Source organism: Miscanthus floridulus, chromosome 18 (assembly GCF_019320115.1).
Source record: "Miscanthus floridulus cultivar M001 chromosome 18, ASM1932011v1, whole genome shotgun sequence".
Lineage (NCBI taxonomy): Eukaryota > Viridiplantae > Streptophyta > Magnoliopsida > Poales > Poaceae > Miscanthus > Miscanthus floridulus.
Genome location: NC_089597.1, coordinates 108,720,538 through 108,742,713, shown reverse-complemented (window position 1 = coordinate 108,742,713; position 22,176 = coordinate 108,720,538). Strand labels below are relative to the sequence as shown.

General features: G+C 49.6%; 1 protein-coding gene across 1 annotated transcript; it reads right to left on the bottom strand.

Moving 5' to 3' along the window:
- Nucleotides 1-769: 769 nt before the first annotated feature.
- LOC136522319 (heptahelical transmembrane protein ADIPOR2-like) lies at nt 770-3,834 on the bottom strand. Its single transcript, XM_066516152.1, has 3 exons — nt 3,270-3,834; nt 2,961-3,123; nt 770-1,573 (listed from the first exon to the last, which is right to left on the bottom strand). The coding sequence occupies exons 1-3, from the start codon at nt 3,575-3,577 to the stop codon at nt 878-880; spliced, it is 1,167 nt and encodes a 388-aa protein (XP_066372249.1). The 5' UTR covers nt 3,578-3,834; the 3' UTR covers nt 770-877.
- Nucleotides 3,835-22,176: the final 18,342 nt, after the last annotated feature.

Sequence of the window (22,176 nt, the reverse complement as noted above, 5' to 3'; positions counted from 1 at the left end):
GTGATCCGACGGCACGTACGCACGCCGTGCGGTTGTTTTCGCGGCGTCATCGATCAGCGGGTGCGCGCCGGATCAATGGTGACACTAGAGTCGCAACAAAGGCTGCAGATTAATAAATGTCATCCACGGCACGTACGCACGGATCGTGGCCACGGAAGGACCGTGGCGAGCCGGCCGTCCCGTCCAGTGAGAGGTGCCGGTCAGCAGCTAGCCAACGCAAGTTTTTCTCCCCTCCCTGATTAATGTGTTAATGATGGCCAATTTGTCCTTTTGTCCTTGCATAAAAAAAAATGTTTCTTGTGATCTGTGGATTTATGATTTTGTGATTTGTGATTGTCTGGAGGTAAAAGGAGGATGTAGGCTGTTAGATCTTAATTCTATGGTGCAAAAAAAATCATGTGTTGAAACTGCATAAAACACATGGTTGTTGGGTAGACATACTCTTTTTTTTAATCTTGTTTGTGTGTCTTCGTTTTGCTTGTTGATTTTTGTTATACCACGATATGACTAGTGTAGAGCCTTCAAACTGCGCCGAATCTTTCTTGGGCCCAAAAATGTGTATCCTGGGACCTCATATGAAAATCTTTCGTAGGTGCAAATCGTTCATACACGATCTGTGTGAGAGGATTTAACATTTAACTGTATCCTGGGCCCTGTTATATGAAAAAAATGTTAAGCCCAACTCTGTTGTGACGGACCGGAAATAGCTGCGCGCACACACACATGACATGACTGCGCACGTCTCAGATAGGTACTTCCAATCTGGAATGCCACGAACAAATATTTCGATTGATGTAAATCGTCGCGTACAAAGAATGAATGAATCGATATCGCTCCCTTCACCTACATATACATTGCACTGCGTTCGAGTCACAAGTCACAAGAGCGCCGACGCCCCGCCGGCGGCGGCGACGGCCATCGCCTCTCGCCAGTCGATGAGGATGGCGGTGGCGGCGTAGTGCGTGAGCGCGCCGGCGAGCACGAGCACGTGGAAGATCTGGTGGCTATGCCCAACGCAATCGAACTTGCCGGGGCTCCAGCGCTCCGGCACGCGGGTGACGTAGAACCCGGCGCCGGCAGCGTACACGAGCCCCATGGCGAGCTCCAGCGCGAGCGCGAGGCGGCACTCGCGGTGGGGCCAGTTGAGCCACAGCGCGTGCAGCGCGGGAAGCACCCCGGAGAATGCCATGGACACGAAGAGGCCCGCGCGGAGGTGGCGCAGGCGCGGCGACGACCGCGCGGGCGCCAGGAGCAGCGCCACCACGATCAGGCCCAGCAGCGTGATGGCGGACAGGTAGACGAGCTGGGTGCGCGCCAGGCCGAGGAACGCGTAGTAGACGGGAGGGAAGAAGGAGGCCACGATCATGACGGCGATCCCGGCGTAGTCGAGCTGCCAGAAGAGGCGGCTGAAGCGCCGCGAGTGGCACGCCAGCAGGTGTGCCGCGGCGCTGACGGCTAGGCACGTCATCGCGCCCGCCAGGAACACCGTCCGCGGCCACCTCGGCACCGCGTGGCCGTGGCCGTCGCTGTTCCCGAACACGGCCGTCGTTAAACCATTGCTCAACGTCAAGCTCTGTAAGAAAAATGGCATAAAAGAGAGCCTCAGATCAGCATAACGCTCACTGCCAAACTGCTGTCAGAACGCAGCAAACAACCGACAGAGCCACAGAGGAAAAAATTAGTAAAATTCCCCCCGGACTGTTTTAAAATTGCTTTATTTCTCGCTCGATCGGCATCGCCATGTGCAACAAACGACAGGGGTTTTAATAACAAGACAAAATAAAAGACTGCAAGTTGGTGCCTGAAGACTCGAGATGCGATCATTGTGTTGTTCACTTGTTTCAGTTTGCGGGCGGGATGTTGAAAGTTTGTAAGGAACAGATCGATGAATGCAGTTAGGTGTGCGGAGATGGAGATGGACACATTGATTAGAAAGGGTCCAGCTAGGGAAGACTAATGCACAGCGCAACAGTTTTCCCAGCTACCAGATTGTTGATTGTTCTTGCGAGGACAGACATAATGACGTAACCTAGGACCATGAGCACATTCGGGCTTATCGTACTTAACCATTATCAGGCATTGACACACGACACTGAGCTGTTCTTGGTTTGAAATCTCATCAGAGGCGGCAAAAGTCGTACCACACAATGGTCTGCTGGTTCCAGCGCAGTGTCTCTGTCAACCAGATTTCTTAAGCATTATCAATCAAGGGAGAAAAAGAGACGAGAGAAAAGTCTTCAGCCATAGAGAATATCTTGTCCAACTGGGTGTAGCCTGGCCTGCTTGACGCCTAGTGTTTGTGCAGCTATTTTGTGGGACGGGTTTGCACAGTTGCGGTGGATGCGATCTTCGTCTTGGCTTATAAGCCATACTTTTTTAGCTAACTAACAATATTTATCTGAAACGACAAATCAATGAACAATACTTTCGGTCATGGGATCTTCGCCCTGTTGCTTGTTTATTAAACTATAGATAGACTAGAGTTTGTGTCGGAACGGCCGTGAACTGGATCCAGGTATGGGCGCTTAAAGTTTCTGCTCAGTTTGTGGCCGCCTGCTGAACGAGCTGCCAATAATTTGCACAGCTGGGGAGTATCTGTTCTCTAGCTCCTTTCTTATTGGAAGACTGATGCTAGTGCGTGGTCCTGCTGGTATGGTAGCCAGCAGGCGGATGCATGATGTTCCAGGCCATGGCTTGGAGATGATACCGTATGAAATGTGATTATTATGTCTGTATGTAACGCTATTGTGTTTGGCTAAAAGAAAAGTAGTGGACAGTAAAAAGAATAAGAAGAAGAAAAGAAAAGTAGTGTGTGCGGGCAACTATTTTCTCGATCGAAGGAAAATACGCAGGAGGAGGGCACGTGTGCAATGCATAATTGTGTTTTGGAATTAATCTGCGTGGAACAAGACTGCAAGTGGAAACGGAAACGGAAAATTTCCAAAGATTCCGTTGCTTACCGAGTTGCTGCTGGTCTCCCACGAAGACCGCGAGGTGTTGGCTGACGCCAGCACGAACGTCACGATGCCCGGGGCGGCGCTGGCTCTGGCGGCGGCGGCCGCCGCCTTCTCCGTTGGCTCGGCGACGGCGAGGTAGAGGAACAGGAAGAAGCCTCCAAGATGGCTGCAATCACATGGCAATCGGCAATGCACGCGGGCGAGTAGAGTCAGGCTAACGAGCTCGTCACACAGGCGAAAGAAACGAGAAGCAGAGGGGGCGGAGACGAAGACGAGAGGTGGCCGTGGCGACTCGGCGGGGCGGGCGCGTACCTCCAGACGTTGAGCGTCTCGTTGTGCCAGGCGAAGGCGCTGCGCAGCGCGTCGCGGACGGACCACTCGCAGCGGTAGTGGGCGTGGATGAACTCGTTGTCCCGCAGGTAGTCCGGCAGCTCCTCGAACCGCACCAGCCGCGGCAGCTGCTGCTGCCCCTCCTCCGCCGCCTTCTCTGGCCGCTGCTGCTCCTGCTCTCGCGACGCCGGCACGACGTCCGCGGCCGCCGCGAGGGCGCAGCAGCCGCCGCGCCGCTTCCCGCTTGCGCTCGCCGCCGCCATCGTCGTCGTCACCGTCGTGGTGGCCATGTCTGATGTCTCCACCACCCGACTCGTGACCCTGGCGGCGTGCGTGCGTGCGCGGGCGCGTGTAGACACCCCACCACACCCAGCTTATGTAGACACCGCACACCCGGACCGGACACAGGTGCTGCTGTGCCGACAGGAGGAGTCTTGTGGCTTTTGGTAGCCCTTTACAACTCGGATTCTGCTGAGTCACTAAACTCACTATGGTTTTGGATGGGCAGGGGATTCGGACTCGCGAGATACTCCTGGCTAATGCCCTGATCGGGTCCTGACTCCTGAGTGGCTGGCGCGCGGCGCGTCACGTTTATACCATCGGTCACGCACGCAGTCCTCGCCTTGATGGACGGACGGCGCGGCGAGGAGGGTTGGGGAGGTTGGCCGATCCAGCTGGCATGTGTCAACTGGAGGCGGCTTCAATTCATCTGCCTCTGGGTCCGTCCGTCGCGGGAGATTTGCTCGTTCTAGATGGGATTGGGTTGGGTTGGGTACTTGGGCCTTGGACCTTGGACTAGTGGCGCTGCTGCTGACACGAGACATGATGACACGGGCACACGGCTGCGATCGGTCGTCGGAAAGTTCCAGCCGAGTTCGGGGAGTACCCAGGTGCGTTCCGACGGCTGGCTTGTTTCTGGAGCAGGGTTGTTGGGAAGCAAAGCAAAACGACCTCGTTTCGCCGTTGAATTTGGGATGGGATTTGCATTGTGTGATCGGGTTGGACAACGGCCCATCCTACCGTTCAACGCCACCTCTCCTCTGCGCGTGTTTGATCCAACGGAAGACGCCGCTGAGGGACTGCGGTCGCCGCTCGGGAACACGACGACGGCGCGGGACGGTCACCGGCCGCAGCTGTACATGTGAACGAGGTGTGCAGAGAGTCATGGCGAACGTACGTCCGAAGACTCGCCTGGCTGTTTGCCGTCCGCCGCCAAAACGCACGAGTTTGTTGGTCCCAGTGGACGCCAAGCCAAGCCCGCGCCACGTGGTGCGAACGAACATCTGGACTGGATGTGTTAGGCCGTGCAACGCAGTGGCATGCCGAGCACGTGTCCAACGCTGCGTACCAAACTGGCAAGCTAGCACGACGAGCGTGTTGTGTGCTCCTCCATGTTATGTTCTAGCAGGTTCTTGTGTTTTTAGACGAAACGGGTCACAGCAGGTCAGTAGCTGGATGCCAGCACGGATCAAAATCGATGGACGATGATGATGCTCGGCGGAGGAGAGGAACGAAACTAACCCGTCGTCTCAGCTTAGCGGACTCCATGCCGGCCCAGGACGATGAGCCGCCTTGCCTGGCGCCAGGCCCAGGCAGCCAGCCGATCCCATCAAACGCATCTTGGGCCTGTTTGGATGCTGCCTCCAGGCACCTCCGGCGTCAGGCAGAGCCCCTAGACGTTCGATTTTCATCACCTCGGACTGAGATTGGTTGCCTGGCAGGCACACCCAGGCGAGGGCGGCATCCAAACATGCCCCTTATGTTTCCTAAGGGCACTCCCAATGTAGAAACTACTATAGTTTCTATGGACATTAATTATACTGTCACCTAAGCGTTTTGCTGATGTGGCAAGGTAATTATTGAAGAGAGAGAGCAAAAATCATAGAAACCAGGTCTAAGTTAGAAACCATGTCTACACGAGAACCAAGACATTAAGGGATGTGATTGGTAGAGAATGGAGAGAGAATGTATGTGATTGGATAAAAAATTGTTCTGTAGAAACTATCCATTGGGACCATGATTTCTATACGCAGTGTCTATGGTAATTAATAGGTATAGAAACTATACGTAGTTTCTAGCATTGGGACTGCCCTAACAAATCCTACATCTCTTGAGCAAAGTTGTCTCACCATAAACTATTTTTTTTAAAGGGATGTGCTATAAATCAGGTGCCTGAAATTTAAGCTCAACTCAAACGACACGTGTGTAGTTTCTGATGGGAAATCAGCAGTAGATATATTCTTCCCTTGCTTGTCGATCTGTTGTCGGCACACAACCAACACAGCTGGAACAATAAAAAACAACTACCTAACTGATAGGAAAAGTGACAATTAAAAAGACAAATCACAAGACGCAGTTTACAAAAAAAAAAATTCTATAGTCCAGCAATGAGAAAGTTACCTATCGCCGGAACAGCAATAAAAGATCAGGTACTTGACAGATAAGAGAAGTGACAATTAAAAGAACAAATCACAAAACATAATTTTTTCTATAGTTAAACAATAACAAAGTCTCAACTTCAATAGAGAAGTGCCTGTGTCTAGTTAATCTTGCAAGTGTTTGTTGATGGTTGCAAGAAATGCCAGACATAAAAGTTCCAACAGCCCCATCCTCGAATCAGGAAATTAAGTTGTCGCCTAAAATCTCAGCCATTTTCAGGCACGTGAAGCACAGGAAGAGTGATTTTGTAGTGCCTTTGTCTTTGACAATCACCAGACAATGGACAGGGGCAAGGCCAACCTATCACTGGGACGTTGTTTGCTGTATGACACAATCTTTATTTAGCGCACATATGCTGTTTTAGATTACCAACACATGTTTTTTACTTGGAATCTTATAACTCATTAGTTTCCTTGCATAGCTGATTAAACCTTCCTTTTCTTCTATGAATATCTCTCATTTAGTTGTATGTTATCTTCTTAATCTATCTTTCATTACATGAGTGCCCATAAATATCTCTGATTAGTTCATCATCTCAGTTAGTTTCCTTACATGGCTGATGAACTTCATTCGCCGCTAGCCTTAGGCCTTAGCAACCATTGAGCGCGCATTAAATGTCCCGGTGAATGCAAAACCAACTAGGGATGGCAACGGGGTGGATTCGAATCAGGTGGAGTCTCTGTGCACATGAACCCGAAACCGCACCAAACACCGATTCGGGTGATAATCTGTCCCTAAAACCAAACCCCCAGATACCCAAAACCCGAATGGATACCCGAAACTCGCATTGTATGGCAACATAGTAAGAGCAATAAGGATTTTCTAGAAACATATGCATGATACATATACGCATATCCATATGTATAATCAAGAGGCAACAAATAATAAATATTTTCACGAGTCAACTTAGAATAAATTTAATAATCTAAGTAAACAAGTTATTATTAGCATATTATAAAACATGAGTTTTAATTCTAAATGATTTATTTCGGTTATCCATTGGATATCCATGGGTGGAAAACCAAACCCGAAACCGAAGCCGATAGGTTTCGGGGCCCCGACCCGAAAACCGTGAGTGAGAAATCATCTCTGAACCCGAACCTACGAGACCCAAAACCCGTGGATATCCGACCCGAAACCGCCCCATTGCCATCCTTAAAACCAACTAATGGCAGTGTGAGGTTGAAAGATAACCGCTAACTTGACCAGTAGCACTTGCATCGGCGAGAGTAGCTACAATAAGCTTCGTGTGCAGGCATTGGAAAAACACTATAGCAGATCCATATGCATCACATCAGGATCTTTTGCCCAAGTCATTCCTAGCTCATCGACAAACGATCAGACCACCTGTAGTTCTGTTCAGGTTTAGGTCTGTGCTGTTGCGGGCCTAATAAGAAAGGCCCTTGTCATAGAAGACATGATATCGAACAGAAGGGTAAAGCAAGACTTAGGCATAGCAAACTATATCACTTCCCATAAAATCACATGAAGCTTTGTGGTGACTATGAGACAGTGCATGCAACTCATCATCTCTGCATCCAACAAAGGTGTGTCCAACAGGGCGAAGAAGATATTTCCCAGAAGAGCAATGGACGTTAGTCCTTGCACTGGGCTCGAGCCCCCCTATCGTTGCAGAGCTTTTGGAGCCTCCATGAATTTTTTACCATTCAGTCTCGAGGTAGAATAAGCTCTAAGCTCTATTCACAATTTCACAACATTCAAATTTCACATAGTAGATCTTTGTAACAAGCAGTACAGCAGGAGGAAGGAGATAGATGGGAATTGTAGAGGACAACTTAGAATCGTATAACAGAGTTGTTAGAATATTGTTCTTATCCTTCCCTCTCACACTCCTCTCCATATATATTGCTCATCCAGGCATAATACAGACCCGCTACATGGGCCGAGACCACTCGGGTCCCAAAACACGCGAGCTGGGCTTGTGGATGCGCAGACTCCATCGAGGCCCATCACCTGCTTCCACTGTGTTGTCTTCAGTACCAGGTGTTGTGATGACAATCTTAAAATTACCTCAAATGATACTGCAGTCACAAAGCCACTCGTAGATGCGATAGAGATCATGTTTTGTGCCTGCAAGGAGGCAATATAGATGACACAAAATTAATAGAGCCCATCTGTATATCTAATAAAATGATTATCCGCCTGGCAGACGATGACATTTGCTGCTTTTTAGTTGTAGAGATTATATGGATACATTCAATTAGGGCAAAGGAGATGGAGACATCCAAACACACCTTTTTTTTTAGATTACACAGTATAATGCAAACGCAACCCGGAGTGGCAAGCTGCTGGGCTATCGACGGAAAGCGACACGGGCTGAGGCTGGCGTGGAAAGTTGATGGGTCGTTGAAGGGAATGGGCTGGCAACAGCGGCGTAGAAAGCTGCTGGGTTTAGGGTTTATCGATGGGAAGGAATGGAATTCGAGATGTCAACGGGGAATTCCCCGTCGGGGGTTACTGCCCCATCCCCGTCCCCGTGGGGGCAATTTTTCCCCGTCCCCGTCCCCGTGAAGGCTCGTCGGGAGCACTTCTTCCCCATCCCCGTCCCCGCTCGGGGATCTAATCCCTGCGGGGATCCCCGTCCCCGCAACACGTGAAGCACGCTCGCCGCCGCCTTCGTGGACGCCATCGACGAGCACCTCACCAAGCACGCCATAGTTTCGCCTCGGCTGCTGCGCTCGCCGAAGCCACCCTCGCCGTCGAGCTCGCCTCTGCTCGCCGGATTGAGGAAGAGGGAAAGCAAGACGGTAGAGGCGAGCTCGGCAGCCGAGGCTCGTCGGATTCGGAAGAGGAAGAGGGAGAGCAAGACGGAAGAGGCCGCGCTCGCCGAAGCCATCGACGGTAGAGGCGAGCTCGAGGCAGAGGGAGAGCAAGACGCGGGGCGCCCTCGCCATCACCACCGCCCACCACCCACCGGAGGCGGGCAGGGAACAAGTGGCACGCACGTAGGGTCACTGGCCAGTGTGCAAAGGACCGGGGGCGAGAGGGGGAGCCACTGACGGTGGCCCGACGCCAAGCCTGGGAGCGCCGCCGTCATCGCCTGCGTGCCGAGCGCAAGTGGAGAGGGAGTGGATGCTTTGCCGAGCTATGCCCTATGGGTTGGGTCTGTGCCGGTGTGCCCTAAGGGTCTCTTCCCTCTGCTGTGATGGGCCAATGTAGGCTAGTGGCCAAATGGCCCATGCTGCCTGTCGGCGTATGCCCCAGCCCCAAAACAAAAGGCCCACCACTCCGCGTGTATGCCCCAGCCTGGCTGCGTGCTTCACTGCTTCGCGGGGCGGGTTGGCGGGGATCGGGGTCGGCCGTCCCCACCAACCCCAACGGAGACAACATTTCTACCAAATTATTCCCTGTGGGGATTAATTCTCTTCCATCCCCGTCCCCTAATGGAAGAATTCACCACGGGGAATCGGAGATCGGGTCCCGTTGACATCTTTAAATGGAATCGACACGGGCTGGTGCTGGCGACTACACCTGGGCTTCCGAAGCACTTTCAGCCAATGGTTCGGCCCATCCTATGTGCCGAGCGGTGATCGGTGGCGCTGTACGACACGGCGGAGACGGGCGGAAAGCTGTACGTGATGAAGGAGTCAGGAGTGGGCGTGGCCGTTCGAGCGCGCGCCGCATGGCGCAGTGTACGTACGTCGCCGCCGCGGACTCGTGGTGAGAAATGGCGCTCGTGATGCCTGAGCCGTGATGGGCGACGAGCTCCTGCATGCGCCGTGGCCGGCGACCGGATGTACATCGTGGCGGAGTACGGGGAGTGTCCGTTTATGAAATGAATGAACGGACGGAGTGTCAAGATTCGCCAACGAAATCCAACCACATCGATCTAAGCTATCAGGCTGTCCGTCTGTCGAACAGAGAAGCTCATATGTGATGTTACTTTTAGTTTTCAGCATCCTTCTCCTGCACTGATTCATGCACATTGCACACGTACTAGGAGACGTAGTACAGCCACCTGTTGCGGATCTGTGGTAACCATTTCAGATATAAACGAGCGGAGCGCAAACATGGATCGTGGATCGTGATCGACCCAAAAACTGACTACGCACGGCATCGGCAGGCGGCGGCGCGGCCACGTTCCCCTATGTGGTTGTGGAGTTCTTACGTGCACGTTTTGCCCCGCATGCTTCTCACAGCATACATGATCGTTCCATGTTGGCCACCGAGCTGTGTCGACGTCCCGACGAGAAGGCGACGCAGGGCGTTTTGGAGTGCCAACATTGGTTTGACACAACACACAAGTTGGGGTTGCAGCCCTGCAGGCTGCAGATTCCCACAAAGGCATCGCTGGCGTGTGGCGTCTTGCCAAGACGGCGACGTGTCAGCCTGTCCTCCGACGTGCCCGCACTCGCCGCCGACATGCATGAACTTTCAGTGTTTCTCGCCGCACGGATGAGGTCCAGCTGGGCCTTGTTGGGTGAATAAAAGTCCAGTAAGGTTACTGTACTAATTGGGCCTTTTGGCCCACTAAGCAACCACGACCCATTATTTTATTTATTTATGTATTTTTGCCATTTTTGTTAGGCTAGTCACTGTTCACTGTTTTTTTCTAAAATAAAATGCAACATGATCTTACGTTGCTCGATAAATAGTTTTTCCAAAAATCCCATGGAAATTGGGCTAATTAGTTATGCGGCTTTTTTGTATTCGAAGTTATGTGATTTTTTTTGAAAGTGCGACAAATTACAAGTTTCCTTCAACATTCAAGTGGATTGAGTTGCAATACCTTGCATTGGGGTTCTGATTCCCCTTTGACCGTCCCAGTGGAACTCCCCGCGTGGAACAACTAAGGCGCCGCCGGGGTGCTCGCCAGCGCCACCGCGCCGCGCCCCTCAGTCTGCGCCGCCGCGTCTCTCCGCCACCTCCACGCCTTCCTGCGACCGCCACCAGGAAGCGCAGGCTAGTGCGCATCGCCGATCCCCTCCACCTCCACCCAATCGACTGCGCATCGCCGATCCCCTCCGCCAGTGCAATCACCGAGCCCATCCGCTGCTAGCGCGGTCACCTTCGCGAGCCAGCAAGCGCAGCCTGTGCCGAGAAGCTCCACAAGCGCCACCTCCGTTCCAACAGCACCAGCGCCGAGAGTGTCCGAATGGACAACCCTAACCCTAGTGCCTCCGCTCCCCACTATCCCCCCCACAGCCGCTTCTGCCCCCAGCCATGGAATTGAAAACCAGAATCCCGATCCACCCAAGCCAGCCATAGATCTGGGTCCGTGGCGCGCTGATCTACTGATCCATGGGTGTTTTGTGGACTCTCCCCCAACGGTCATCCATGAATCAGAAGAAATTTTATCCACTAACATGGAGGATGTCAATGACCTAGCAAGGGAGGGATTCCTAGTGGAGCTCCCACAAGATCTCAAGCTTTTGCCCCATGATGCAGCGGTAGCTGAGATGGCAGTGCAGGCCGAGAAGGGACCGCCGCTGCAGAGAAAGCAACAATCGACGAGAGGGAGTAACTTCGGTCAAAGACGTCGCTGCAAGTAGAAGCAATCAATGTGAGCATCCAACGCAGGTCTCGTGTGAGCATACAACTCAGGTCTCGTGTAAGATCCTCACGGCAGCAAGTTCATTGTGGCAGAACCGCCTATTCTAATGCCTCACAGGAGTGCTCGTCTTCCATTAGACACTAAGCACTCGAGGGAGAACACCAAATTACTCGATTCCGTCGGGCACACCCTAGGGGAGAACCCGAAAATCCACATTTTCCCTCAGGATCACAAATGAGAGAATAAAGCTTACATCATTCTTAACCAGTTCTTACATCACTTTACATGTACATCAGAGTATAACATTTATTATTATAATAGCGGAATGTAATCATATTATCAGAGTTATGAATCATTCAATTAAACAGCGGAATATAAACATGTGAATAGAGTTACAGCGGAAATAAATATCTAAACATGACATGAGGAAGTATTGAAATATAAACTACGACGACAGATTATGAAACTTTCGTTTATAAAAGCATTTAGTGAGAGTTATAAATAAAGACTACGATCGCAGCGTAAAGGAAATCCTCTCTGAGCCCACCAGGAGGAATCCACACACAAAGGTCAGCTCAAGCCTCCACCTATTACCTGCAACAGGGGGAATAAAACTCTGAGTACTCAATTGTACTCAGCAAGACTTACCCGACAGGAGAAAAGAAAAGACTCTAAGGATATGCAAGGTTATCTGGCTTGTGGGTTTATTGCATTTGCGGGAAGCATTACTAAGCGTGCGTCCTTATGTTCAATTTTTTTATTAATAGCCGCATTGGTTCATTAACTAACCATTCTATGTAAGCACCTGTGCTACTTTCAAGCAGGTGGTAAGCAATCAGATTTCCTTTTCCATCTTCCATCTTCAGTTCTTACTACGATGCTAAACCGTAGACAAGCCGTACCAGATAGCCCGACGATTCGTGAATCAATGCCCCTAGCTGGGTACCCTGAAAACACACGCCCCGCTTGTACCCCGGGCACAAGCAGGACCAACCCATCACTCTCCTATCCCGGGTGTCCAGGTCCCTGTCCAAACTAGGACTCCAAGCCTCCGCCCCTGAGTCCCGGACTCAACGCGGTGCAAGGACCTACTCCACCAAAATAAAACCCTAACAGTCGGTCCGAAAAGAGCCGGATCCGCGACAAGAGAGCAACAAGTCTTCCAAGCACCCATACACAAGTATGTGCTCGGGATAATAAGTCTATGACCTGCCTAGAGTCATATGCAACGATCGGTCCTTAACCGACCAGACAGGGAAAAACGGTGTAACCAAGCTATGACCTGCCTCCGCGGTGACACAACTTCCTACACCCACCAATACCCAAACCATATCCCTGTCCGGTCACCATTTCCTTTCCACCATTTCATATTTTCCAAGTGATAGTAATCCAATAATATATTTCCTATCTCTCGCGAGTGATAGGCAATCACTCGACTTCTACCGGAGTCCTGTAACATAGCATTCTACACGATCCTGTCATACTAGTAAGACTCATATGATAAAGATATATATGCAAGTGGGCTTCATTCAACTCCTTGAAACTTAATGCATAAATATAATTTAAACTGCAGAAAAGTAGGGGTTATGCACTGGGGCTTGCCTGGGTAAGATATATTAAAAGTTAGTGTCTGCATCTTTAGATCATCACCATCCACTGGATAGAAGGCCCATTGCATCATCTTTGGATTCCCAATCATCCTTCGATCGATCCGTTGATCCATCATCGTACCTATATGATATGCATGCGATGCAATGCAAAGATGTAATTAATCAACTGCAATCGTGACTCGTATAAATACGCTTTACGCCTCTCAAGTTAACGAGCTAGTTCTAACGACGACCATACTTAGGCTACATGTACACATTGTTGGATAAGGCATCATTTCCCAACAATTAGTTTAGTTATATAAACCCAAGTTGTTTCTTTATTCCTATTTATCGATTTAATCGTTATTCGAAATAGAGCATCATTAGCTACCTAGCAAACTAATTATTATTGAGCTACAAAATTTACAGTGGGTAGATAATAATATTAGTAGTTCATTGTCAAATTTTTAGAGTCAACACTATTACTGATTTATCCCGGAAATTCCTACAAGTTCATCTTTTAACAATATTAAGCATTTTAAAATACTTATATAGCTCCCAAAAATATTACCAAACTTTGTGAACAAAATATACTAACAGATAGAGCATAATTTTAGGAGACTAACAAAACTGGTTTTACCATTTTTGGGTTCCTATACCATTTTATATTAATTTTACAATTTTACCACTGAAACTAATTAGTTAAATGTTTTCTAGAAACGAAAAGGCCGACAGTGGCAAAACGGCCCGACGGTGGCGAATAACCGCGCTGGCGGCCCAAGCGCTAACAGCGGCCCAGCCAGGCGTTGTGTGGCCCAGCGGCGCGGCCAGGCTAGTAGCGCGGCAGCAGGCCGGACAAGTGGCCCACGGCGCGGCAGTGGCGTGGCCCAAGCGGCCGCAGCAGCCCAGCCAGGCTGCATGAGGTCGGCCCAGGCGGGCAAACATGGCCCAACATGAAGTGGTGGTGGCCTATTTATGAAACGACCCCTACACTTTTCTCTAATCAATCCTAGGTCCATAGTACTGTTCAATGAGTCATGTATTTTGCAAAAAGGACCCCATACAAATTTCCGGCTTGGACTTATATCCTTCCTCACCTTGCTTCAACTTTTCCAGGAGCAGAGGTGCTCGGAGTAGAGGAGCTGAGGAGCTCCGACCGGCAGTGGAGACGCTGCGGTCGCGACGGCGTGGGTTCTAGCGGGGCAGCAGGTGCCGCGGCGGCTCGGCGCGTGGCAAGGAACTCACGCGCACGGGAGAGAGCCAGCATCGGCGGGTTGCCATGGAAGGCAGCCGTGGCGGGACGCTGTGACACGGTCGAGCGCGGGCGGCCGAGGAGCGGGGAGGCGCTTCGTGGCTCGGGCACGGCCCTGGCGGTCGCACGCATGATGCGGGGAAGGAGAACGACGGCGAAGGAGGGCGCCGGTGCTCGCGCGGCGTGGAAAGGGTCGGCAACGGTGGATTGGCGCGACGGAGGTGCGGTGGCCGACTCGGCAGCAAGAGCAGCGCGTGAGGTGGAGGCAGGGCAACGGTGAGCGCGGGCGCTTCGGTTGCTGCGGCTGCGGTCCAGGGCGAGATGCACGGAAGGCCAGCGGGGAAGGGAAGGAGCAGAATGGCTGGGGTGGTGCGGCCCGGGAGCTCCGCGGGGCCAAGGGGTGCTGCTGCAGGCAGCAAAGAGAAAAGGGAGGAGGCAGCGCTAGAAGAAGAGCGAGGAGGCGTCGGCACGCGGGCATGGAAAGAAAAAGGCAGAGGCGACGGGCAACACTGATGGCCATGTCCCATCGGCACAGTAGAGAGAGGAAGGGCAGATGGCGGCAAGGAAAAGTCATATACTACAGCAGCAATAGAAAAGAAAGAAAGCAGCTCGCAGTTCGGCCAACTTCCAACACGCATGGCAACGTAGAAATAATGAAGGCAGCAGCAGCAGAGACAAGCACGGGGAGGAAGTGAGAGCAGCAGCAGCTCAACGTGGAAAACTATCGGAGACAGACATGACAGGACAGGGCAGACAGAGACAAGACCGAATGGGCACATGCAGCAACAGCATACGGTGAAATCGGGTTCCTCTCCTCGCGCGCGCGTGTGTATATATATATATATATATATATATATATATATATATATATATATATATATATATATATATATATATATATATATATATATATAACCCCTAAATCTACTGTGAGTGCTACTCCTGGCCTGTTAAACACTTGGTAATTCATTGTGTAACACGTCTCACACACTGAGATCATATTATATATTATATACGGTATAGTCACTTGCGTCTTCTTCATATGTGTATGAACAAACAATTGAATTTGACGATCGATTAGAGAGCTAAGCATGCATGCACGTACTTCCAGAGCTAAGCAGAGGTAGCTGGTTCAATGAACAAAACTAGGGAGGGAGAGACAGCAGGAACACGGCGTAGACCGAGATGACTCAACTTGGCAGGACACGAAGGCAGACAACGGCGCCGCGACAAAGGCAATAACGCGACGAGACAACAGAGGCAGACAAACAATGCCAGGTCAGGGACAGCGTGGCACGACGCGAGTAACTCGGGTAATCGATTCAGAGCTGGGAAAACGACACCGTCGTACCCACGAGGCAGGTGGGACGAGTGGCCAGCGACACTCGCATTTTTATTTCTATTTCGTTTTAAGTTTTTAACCCGATTAACTTCTAATTTTTATTTCGTAACAAAAATTATTTTCGTGCTCAATCCAACAGAACAAGCCATTCACTATTTAATTATTAGAATCGCTAGCGGATATTTTAAACATAATTTAAAATTTTAAAATCCGACAGAATTGTTTCGGTAAATTTTATTAGGCCTAAAACGCGGCGCTAAACGAGATCGTAATACCGGGGTGTTACATTCATCTTCAATGACAAAATCGTCTATGGATCCCCATGACCCCCCACTCGCCTACGCATCCCCCATGCCACCACCCTCCCTACACCACTCCATCCCTAGATCCGATGAAATCATGGTGAATCCGTTCTCATCCACTCCAAATCCGATGCCTGCTTTGCCTGAACTACATGAGGCTGGACTCAACTCAATATAAAAGTAGGGGTTGGAGACCACGAAGACATATCAAGAAATGGCCAACAATGAAGCCTTAGAGGCCCAAGTGCTAGACCCACAACACTCCAAACAAGATTAAGAAGAAGCAACAAGTCCTCGAGAGATTAATCTAGCTCTAAGCGTGCAGGATTTCCTTCCAGAGTTGGCTTGGGAGCTGCAGGGGCTGCTCCAGTGCCAGCCAGAATTGATGGCAACTAATCAAGTGAAAGGCTGTCAGCAGCACCACGATTTTTTACTTGAAGATATGCTTCAGAAGAAGATTGTTTCGACAAAGGCCCCTATAAGATCAGATCCGCTGCTCCTAAAGGTGTTCGCGAGGATCGAGAAGGACATGATTCAAAAAAGGACACCATATGAAAAGAAAGAGAAATAGGTGAACAATGATCATTCAGTTGCAATTGCAGCCAACAAGGAGTGCAAAACTCAAACAAAAAATCCACCAATTAGTAATGGCAAGATAGCCTGCCATGAACAAACTCGGGCAACCTCCAGCTACAAGTTTGACAGAGGACAAGGCACACACATGCACCAGCAATCGGAGATAGTGGGAGACTGGGCCGATGGGGAGTGTGCTAGCGCGTAGCTACTACATCAGTTGTTGGCCTCAGCTGAAATGGAAGATGGTTGGTCTCCAGTTCGCCCAGAGCACTGCTGGAGAAAAGAAAGAGAAAATTCAACATTTCAGAGCAGGAACCACCAGCCAAGCAACACGTCCCGCAACAAATACCACTTCAGGAAACACTTTGAACATGGCCAACAGCCTCATCGAGCGGAACAACATGTGCCGAGGAGACAAAAATTCTTGCATCATATAAGGGTGTTGCTTTAATTGCCTCTCTACCGAGCACATGGTTGTGTCTTGCAGAAGTAACACCCGCTGTTGGCGTTGTTTGAAAGAGGGGACACATGTCAAGTTTTTGCCCAAGTCTTAGATTTTCTCCTTACCAGTGTTCGGAGTACATGGCTTCTCACCAATCCAGAATGCATTCGTCCCATCAGAGTTACCTAGACTCTCAACGTTTGCCTCAATGTTGGGAGAGAGAAGAGAGTCCAGAGTTCTCATAGCCGCTCAAGGGAGTGTGAATGGGATTTCAATTGCAAATATAGTGAAGAGCTAGACAAGACTCACTACAACATGGGCTTGGAGGAGGTTGAGGATCAGGTTAGTAGTAGGTGGAATAGGCATCGTATGAAGCAAACTCCTAGCCTCAAGAGGGTTTCCTTCGCAACGCCTATTTCTCAATTCATGGGGGAATGGGCACCTACTATTGCTGATGATGGGCATCTCATCCCTGCTAGGTACTCCTCTGCTCTTTAACGAAAGTATATACATTTGTGATCCCATGTTGTTTGAATCCCGCCTCAGCACATTTGTGGAAGCTACCCAACATCCTACCCCATCCCTTGCTGCAAACTCACGGTTAATGGAGATGTCAATGATACTCTCTGATAAAGATTGGGCCCTAGAAACAGAAGCACCGATAAAAATCCTACAAGGCAGAATGATGACTCTAGTGGATGTAGCTGAAGTGATGCATCCACCATGTTTTGCAGTGGAACCAGTGCACAATTTAAAGGAGGCTGCAGATGTTGCTAGTGGTATGGCGTTAATGCTTGGTGCTAGTTTGGGAAGCGTACCTCTTGAGATGGGCAAACAGATTGTAGTTGCTGATCTGAGCCACATAGATCTACATGGCAATGGTGTGGAAGCTGTCAATGATCATAATACAAGCTCTTCTTGACTACAGGAGCTGGTTTTTCCTCAAGTTCCTTCCAATATTGTTGAGAATGAGGTTGATTCCACTCAACCACAAGCCCCAACTGTGATAGCTAATGTAGTTACAATTGATGTGTTCATAGCTTCAATTATTAAATCTGTACCAGCCCCTCTAATCCACAACTACCAGAAGCAATTCCTAAGGAAGAACCCAATGATTAGGAAATAGAAAACACATCTGAACCACCTCAAACCCCACCCCCACCAAGACCCTCTGTCATTACCCCACAACGTAAAAGCAGTAGGTTAGCCAAGAAATCCGAAACCACAAAAGGAAAAGGAGCAATCCAAGTTGCAGAGGAGTTGCTGGTCAAGAAACTGGGAGACTTATCGCCACCAACAACCCAAGAGGAAGATGACTAGTTGGAGTTGGAGTTTTATGCACAACATTTTGAGTGTCCACTCACCAAGGAGAAGATGGAGGCCCTGACCATGCTAATTGAATTGGGGCAACAAAAAAGCAAGAAGAAGAGGGGCAAGCTAACCAAAGTGGAATAATCTAGAATAATTCAAAAACAATTAAAGGCTTGATGGAAGTACTCATATGTAGCGGGTGGTTTATTTGATGGGCTGTCGTCAATGTTCCTAATCTTCAAATTTGGCTTTGGTGCTCTTCACTGGTTGTTTGTTGCTTAGGTGTGCATGGTGGTTTCATAGCTTAGTGAGTTGTGGTATTTGTTGACACCTGTGGTGGCACACAGAGAGAAAATCTGCAAGCGCACGGGAATCAAAGTAGTTTTCACCCGTAGTATTATCGAGTACCGTATCCACGAGGAAACGTGTGTGTGTTGTCTAATAACTAGTTTGTCCAGGGATAGCAATCAAGGTTTATGGTATGAGTAGAGAGGATTCCTAGGTTATGACCCTATACAAAGCAAGGCTTATAATTCTAGTGTTCACTTCAGGACGCTGCTTAAACAGTAAAGCACTGCTAATAGATAACTCTACCAACGCGACTATGGTCCTACTAATTTAAGAACCTGCTCAATTCGGCATGGACTATAAAGCATAGACGGGGTTGTCACCTCCTGTTGCTACCATACAACTAAGAAGCAGGGAGCAAACACAGGTAGCCAATAGCCTAAGCACCACGCTTATGCTAATGATTACTACTCTAATCTAGAGATCTAGCAAGGACTAGAGCACTCAAAAGAACCGTGAACCCATAAATAAAAGAGCATAAAACTTACTTTAAACATAAATCAATTACCAGAGGTATCTTTGATATAGACTTGGAAAAGCCTAGATCCACCAAAGTACAAGCCATAGAGGTAGCACTGATAGGCCGGTACTTCCTCCCAACTCCTCCCTCACTATTTTCTAGGTATAAGACTAGATCCTTTAGAGGACAATCGACAAAATCTAGTCGGCAGTTGTAACACCCTCGGTGTTACACCCTAAATCATTTACAAAATCATGTCATGAGCATCATGTTTATGTGTTAATGCATGTGATAGAATGTGTAGATAAATTTCTTGTAACTTAAAATGATCAGTAAAAATGCTAAATGAAAGTTGATTTAATAGCTCATGTATATCAAGTAGGGTTGAAAACTAATTTTTATTAAGCAAAAATACTATAGAACATGTGTGTGATACTTAAATAAAGTTTGAAGTACAAACTTCGTAGATGACAGTGAAATACTTGCTATCGAAAAATGACATTATTAGCTAATATTTCTACTAGCCTAGAAATTGCAAATTGAAATCAAGTTCAACTAAAAAACTTAGAAAATTTCCAAGTCCGTCAACAACTAGACATTGTTATGTTTAGCAAATTATTTTGAGAGATTGTGTTAAGGGGTGGTGTAGTGTTATAGCTCGATTTGGTAGTCTCATATGCCATCTCGAGCATGGTGAAGATCATTTGGCTCCTAGAGCAACCGTTTAGCCGTTTTGAGCGCTTTAAAATTCGTGCAAGTTATAGTCTCGGGATGGTTGGCGCCGTGCGCGTGGTCACCGCGGCCACCCCGCGGCGCGCCCATGACCGCGTCCCGTGCCACCACGTTGGGTCGATCAAGCCGCCTGGGCTTGGCCAAGGCCGGTGTAAGGTCGAGATGGCGACTAGAGGGGGGGGGTGAATAGTTATTACTAAAACTTAATCGCGCCGGCTAACTGAAACAAGTGCGGAATTAAAACTATCAGTATAGCCAAGACTACACCCCTCTATCTATGTTCTCTAGCACCTCGCTAAGATCCTAATTAAGCAACAAAGGTGCCGGGCTAGCTAGAGCTCACCTAACCAATTCTAGGAGCAAGGTCACATAAACCTATGCCACTAGTACTTCAAGCAATGAGGGAGCTCCTACACATGCTAGTAAGCAAAAGCACAAAGCCAACTAAGCTCACTAGCAATGCTCAATAACAAGGCAACCAATGCTAAATTAGAGAGCGCAAATACGTAGCTACACAAACTAAGCAATGTGACTAACAAGGTTACACAAACCAAATTAGCCACGCAAGGGAGCTACTTCTATGCTACACAAGCAAGAAGGTAACTAGTGAGCTACACAAGCTAACTAATTACAAGAGCAACTACATAAGCACAATATATATAAAAGTAATCACAAGCTTGTGTAAAGGGATTGGAAACCAACGGGAAGAACAAGGTTGACACGGTGATTTTCTCCCGAGGTTCACGTGCTTGCCAACATGATACGTCCCTGTTGTGTCGACTGCTCACTTGGTGGTTCGGCGGCTAATTGGCACCACCCGCCAAGCCCGCACATCGGGCACTGCAAGAACCTACCCCGAAAGTGAGGGTAGCTCAATGACACGCTCAACTAGAGTTGCTCTTCACGGCTCCCGCGGGGCAAGCACAATGCCCCTCACAAAGCTCTTCTCCGGAGCACCGCACAAGCTTCTTGCGGGCTTCAACGGAGACCACCACCAAGCCATCTAGGAGGTGGCAACCTCCAAGAGTAACAAGCACCATCATCTTGCAACTCGATCACCTAGTGCCACTCGATGCAACCTCACGATGCAATCGCACTAGAATCGCTTTCTCACACAATCGGATGATCACTATCAAGCATATGTGAGATGAAGGGTTCCTAAGCACTCACAAGCATGGACACAAAGTCCTCTAAGGTGCTCTACCCCAGCCATGGCTGAGACCACCTTCTATTTATAGCCCCATGGGCTAAACTAGCCGTTACCCCTTCACTAGGCAAATTTCGGGACGACCGGACGCTCCGGTCAGATAGACCGGACACAGGACCTCAGCGTCTGGTCGCACACATGTACCTATGGTCCTATGTCATTTTGTTGGAGCCTATAGACAAGAATCGCCACATGAGGCCGCATGACGCTTCGAGCCATTTTCATCTTCATGGCATATGTTGCTCACACACATGTACCTGTGGACTAATCACCTATGTATCTCACATAAACACAATTAGTCCACCTAGGTTGTCACTCAATTACCAAAACCACACAAGGACCTTTCAGCCGGCTACAGCGAGCCACTAGCCCGCACCCTGCTGCCCTACCCTATGCTGTCGCCATTGGTGCTACCATGGCCGTGTTGCGCTGCTATCGCATCACCACACTGCTGACCAGCCTCGCGGCGTGATGCTACCGCTACCGTTACATCGTCATTGCGTCCGCGTCTGTCCACTGTACCCGTATGCTGTTGCCGGTCTAGTTCAAGGCTGCCACTGCCGTGCGCACGTGGTCGAGCCGCTGTTGCCTTGTCATTTAAGACACTGTGGCCACGTGGGCCATGTCGGTCGGATGCGCGCATGCCTTGTCCGTAGCGCCTGTGTGTGGGTATCCTAATTGCGTCGCTTGAATCCCGCAAAGGCAAGGACGAGCTAAGCCCACTTGCCATGCCCCATCTCTCTCTTTCTCCCTCTGCTGCCAGCATCGAGCCACACCATTAAATTCGTCAGGGAGAGATCACCTCTAGTCGATTCATCATGTTGCTGGCTCTGTCACACAGCTGCCTAGCTACCTACCCCCACCCTACCTTGAATGGCGCCTAGTCAAGCTTCAATTTTGGAGCTTTTCCTAGCCACCGTGCCGATAAGGCTAAGTCTGCCCATTACCAAGGGTAGCTCCCATTTGACCACCTCGAGCCCAATTGGCTGCACCGATAGACTCACCTCAAACCCCTCCTCATCATGTGCACCTAAGCCATACCCCTACCATTGTCCCAACGCTGCTGACATGGTCGTGTTCATCGTGGCTCGTAGCTAAGCTCGCCGCGCGTATGCGGCTAGCCTTGCTCAGGGCGTCTTTGGCCAAACCATCGCCTCGGCCATGTCCTTGGTGAGTTGCTGATGCTCACCCGTTACCTCTACTTCTTCCTTGGCATCATGGGTGACCGGAATGTTGTCATCACCACCGTAGGTTGTCTGCTGACATGGAGAGGTGTCAGGGACTGAATACCAGGGTACCCAAAGAGGTGGAGCTAATAACCATCAAACGTTGATGCTTTCGATCAGATAAGAATGCAACTACACTTCTTGCCCG

What these genes read in the sequence shown, in the direction of transcription:
- LOC136522319 (XM_066516152.1), bottom strand. Translation starts at nt 3,577, where the DNA reads ATGGCCACCACGACGGTGACGACGACGATGGCGGCGGCGAGCGCAAGC. An exon ending in GAGACGCTCAACGTCTGGAG is followed by an intron (nt 3,124 to 3,269) that starts GTACGCGCCCGC and finishes ATGTGATTGCAG; the next exon opens with CCATCTTGGAGGCTTCTTCC. An exon ending in GGGAGACCAGCAGCAACTCG is followed by an intron (nt 1,574 to 2,960) that starts GTAAGCAACGGA and finishes TTTTTCTTACAG; the next exon opens with AGCTTGACGTTGAGCAATGG.